This window comes from Carlito syrichta, unplaced genomic scaffold (genome assembly GCF_000164805.1).
Source record: "Carlito syrichta isolate Samal-C Ts95f unplaced genomic scaffold, Tarsius_syrichta-2.0.1 Scaffold306784, whole genome shotgun sequence".
In the NCBI taxonomy this organism is placed as follows: domain Eukaryota; kingdom Metazoa; phylum Chordata; class Mammalia; order Primates; family Tarsiidae; genus Carlito; species Carlito syrichta.
This window is the reverse complement of record NW_007250880.1, coordinates 2,561-6,497: the sequence shown is the minus strand read 5'-3', so window position 1 is coordinate 6,497 and position 3,937 is coordinate 2,561. Positions and strand designations below refer to the sequence as shown.

General features: G+C 49.7%; 1 protein-coding gene across 1 annotated transcript in view; it reads right to left on the bottom strand.

The window, feature by feature from the left end:
- Window positions 1-1,349, bottom strand: part of LOC103265721 (pleckstrin homology domain-containing family B member 2-like) — a 4,622-nt gene extending 3,273 nt beyond the window's left edge. Inside the window, exon 1 of the mRNA XM_008063375.1 lies at window positions 1,208-1,349. Within this exon, the coding sequence (XP_008061566.1) occupies window positions 1,208-1,349 (142 nt within the window). The remainder of the gene's footprint in view (window positions 1-1,207) is intronic.
- Between the last annotated feature and the right edge of the window lie 2,588 nt (window positions 1,350-3,937).

The window sequence follows — 3,937 nt, the reverse complement described above, 5'->3', positions numbered from 1 at the left end:
ACTCCAACTCAAAAAAAAAAAAAAGGAAGTTTGGTGATGTTTTCATGACTAGAAGTATGCCGTATAAATATAACTCATTTATATAAATTAGCCTATGGTTAAATCGATTTTGCTACACATTATCTCACTTAAAGTAGCAGTTTCCAAGAACAACGTTGAGGACTTACTGTAATTAGAACAAAAATATGTGTGCTAGGATCACAGGATGATGCACAAGTATATCATCTGTCATATCATTTACTATTATTTCAGTGGTTTTCACCCTGACACAAAAAAAGGTCAAGCAAAGCTGGGTGAATCTGCATCAGAGTCCAAGAACAGATGAGCTTTCTCTACGTCCCCTCCAGAACCCATCTTAGGAGCCAAAGTGACCACGAGTAGCCACAAGAACACCGCCGAAGAGTGTGACCTTGGGACCCTCCTGGCTTCTCCGGGCCCACTGCCAGTGACCACCTCCTTCCGGCAGCAGCTTCCTCCCACTGCCACTGTGCCGAGACACTGCTAGTTTTCTCATGACCCGGGACACCTCCTCTTCCTGCAGACCCCACATTCCCTGTCTCTCCTGAGCTCTAGCCCACCCCCCCAGGGTGTCCTCCTGCAAACAGGGTGCTGTGCCCACGGCACCTGTCCTGCCCAACCTCATCGGCCACGGGCCACAGCTCTGCCCTCCCAACATTACACGGCCCCAGGCAGTGGTCAGTGTCCTCTCACACCTCCAGGAGACCCAGGACACAATGCCAGAACAGGCCCAGTTACTCACACCTACCATTCGTTTCATGAGGCAAAAGAAGAACAGAATACAGCCAAAATCCAGAATAAACATAAGTCTTGCAGCCTCTACTCCACTGTGAGACAGAGCATTACCCCAGCAGTGACAACTTTCTAAGAACGTTACCAAAGCAAATACAGGTGAAAGGTCACCTCCCATCTCTTAAAATAGGCCTCTTACTTTGGTTGCTTAATTCTTTTCCTGGGAATTAATCTGGACACAAGAGCACGGCTCTAAAAATCAAGGCTACTCTAGCTTTGTAAAAGTGTGAAAATAGAAAAGGCTTACAGTGCTTAAGCATAGTAGTACAGTGATTTGTGGTCTATATCCAGAAAACAAAGCTCACTTAACCTTAAACTGAAAAATACACATCCTTACAGCCCTTATCAGCCTGTCTGGTATATGACGAGGACCGAGAATGGAAGGCTGGCAAATTACCTGCATATGGGTACTGGTAGGGCATAGCGTAGGCCTGCCCGTTGGCAGCATACACGACTTGAGTTCCCGGCGGGTACGCGCCACTGTATGGACCATAGCCATATGCCTGCTGGAAAGAAATGGGCTCGTTAGAAAATACCATTTTGAAACCCCGATAACATATTAAAACTGAGTCTCCAAGTTACAATCGAAAAAATCTAATAGTCAAAAGAAATGACAGCGTGGCTATGTCCCTTTTTTGTCCTAAGAGCACTTAAAAACAAAACAACGTAAACTTACAATTGGAGTCCACTTTGAGGCTGCAGGAAGAAGGTGATCAAAAGCAACAGAGAAGAGAACTGGCCAAGCAGAGGCTTGGACTTTACGTCAGTGGTGCTGCCCATGGGCCTTCCAAGCACTACCCAGGCCTACTCTGCTTCCGAGTAAAGTGATTAGGTTGGACCAGGCTGGACCGAGTGGAAATGAGAATCCTCTAAAACCAGAGTTCTCCAGGGCAGCCAGTCCAGAAACCCTCCTCAGTCAGCTGTGGCGATTCCAGGAAGAGCAGAGAGCACGAGTGTGCCGATGTGTGTGCCTGGACAGGTGCCCGACAGTCCTGTGGCAGCACATCCCGACGAAAGGCGCTGCCAGAAGCAGGTGGTGACCTGCCGCCACCAACTGAGTGCCTGACTCACCGTGTGCTAAGAATTCCGAGACCAAAGGCCAGCCCTCCTTACATGTCCACAGTGCGAGCGGAGCAGACGCTTACAGACACAATCAGTGACGTCGCGTGACAAGCGTTCTGACACAGGGAGACAGGAGCGGTGGCCAGGAAACCGTGTGTGCCGGTCTCAGCCTGGAACCCTACAAAAGCAGGAGACTAGACTCCTGCTTCTGGAAGACAGAGGAGACATCCTTTCCCTGTTCCTCCTCCCAAGCACAACTAAAATCCCTGGACGTTACACACTAAACAAACACCAGGAGACTGAACGGTGGAGACGAGGCAGCCTGGCTAGGGACTTCAGGACCTGAGAGAGGACACACAGGGAATCCCCGGGTCCCTTTTTGCTTCGTGCCTCCATGATCGGAAAACAGAGATGCTGATAACCCAGAAATGCCAACAAGCGCAGGAAAAACAGGCCCTGAGAAGCGCCTACTCTCTACCAAAGAGCCTGACAAGGAAAGAGGCAACCTAGAAAGAGAACATTTTCACACAGTCACCTCTCTAAGCTAGGCCAGCACTCCAGAAAAACCTGTAGCCCCACCCGCACTCCCACCAGCAAAGGCCAAGTGTGTGAAGAGCCTGAAGGTGTCACAAGGCATCTGACCCTCAGAGTACGGACAGAGAAGGCTGAGTGAGGGGCTGAGAACGTCATCCCTGCCAGGCAGAAACAAGAAACCCCAACCCCATTCCACAGTGACAATGGAGCCCATATGGGGAGCTAGAACCCCCACTTCCTCCCAGCAGAAGCGAGAAACCCCACTGAGATGGGATCAGCAGAGGCCTCATGGAGAATGAGCACTTTCAGGAACACCCAGTGGGAGCTGTGGTATCCGTGGAGGCTAGCAGGGAAGAGGTGAGGAGCCCCTTCCCTTCCCAGACACTCCCAGCAACCTAGGGACCATCTACACTCCCAGTCCCTCACCCTGGCAGTGACAAGAAATCTAGCTGCTTGGTGTCCACTGAGGCCCAGAGGAGAGCCTGGAATCTCACTCCACCTAGCTGTAATAAAGCAGCTCCTAGGAGGAGATCTGCTACAATACAAGATTTAAGTCAAAGTCAGAGTCTTCTAGTACTTAAAATGCCCAGTTTTGATTAAAAAAACCATTCATCAGCCGGGCTCGGTGGCTCAGCCTGTAATCCCGTGCCTTTGGGAGGCTGAGGTGAGTGGATTGCCTGAGCCCGCGGGTTCGAAACCCACCTAGGCAACTTGGCGAGACTTCACCTCTACAATAAATCAAAAAATTAGCCGGGCGTGGTAGCGCGTGCTTGTAATTCTGGCTACTCGGAAGCTGAGGCGGAAGGATCACCAGAGTCTAGCAAGTCGAGGCTGCGGTAGCCGGGGGCATGCCATTGCCCTCCAGCCTGGGCGACAGAGTGAGACTCCAACTCAAAAAATAAAGAAAGAAAGAATACAGATATATATTCAAATTTTTATATATCAAGATATAAAGAATAACCAATTTAAAATGTTAGAACAAAAAATATATATATAATCAAATTAATAGAATAGAGATGACAAAGAATCAGTGAACATGAATATAAAAAGTAGAAATTAAAGCCGGGCTCGGTGGCTCAGCCTGTAATCCCACGCCTTTGGGAGGCCGAGGTGAGTGGATTGCCTGAGCCCGCGGGTTCGAGACCCGCCTAGGCAGCGAGACCTCATCTCTACAATAAATCAAAAAATCAGCCGGGCATGGCAGCGCATGCCTGTAATTCCAGCTACTCAGAAGGCTGAGGCGGAAGGATCGCCCGAGCCCAGCAGGTCGAGGCTGCGGTGGCCGGGAGCGGCCACTGCACTCCAGTCTGGGCGACAGAGTGAGACTCCAACTCAAAAAAAAAAAAATAAAAAAAAAGTAGAAATTACCCAATTAAAACAAAACAGAGAAAACAGATTGGGGGGAAAAACCGAAGCATCTCTGGGTCATGCGGAACTAACAACAGACCTAATATTCTTGTCATCAAAGTCCGAGGAGAGCCGGGCTCGGTGGCTCAGCCTGTAATCCCGCGCCTTTGGGAGGCTGAGGTGA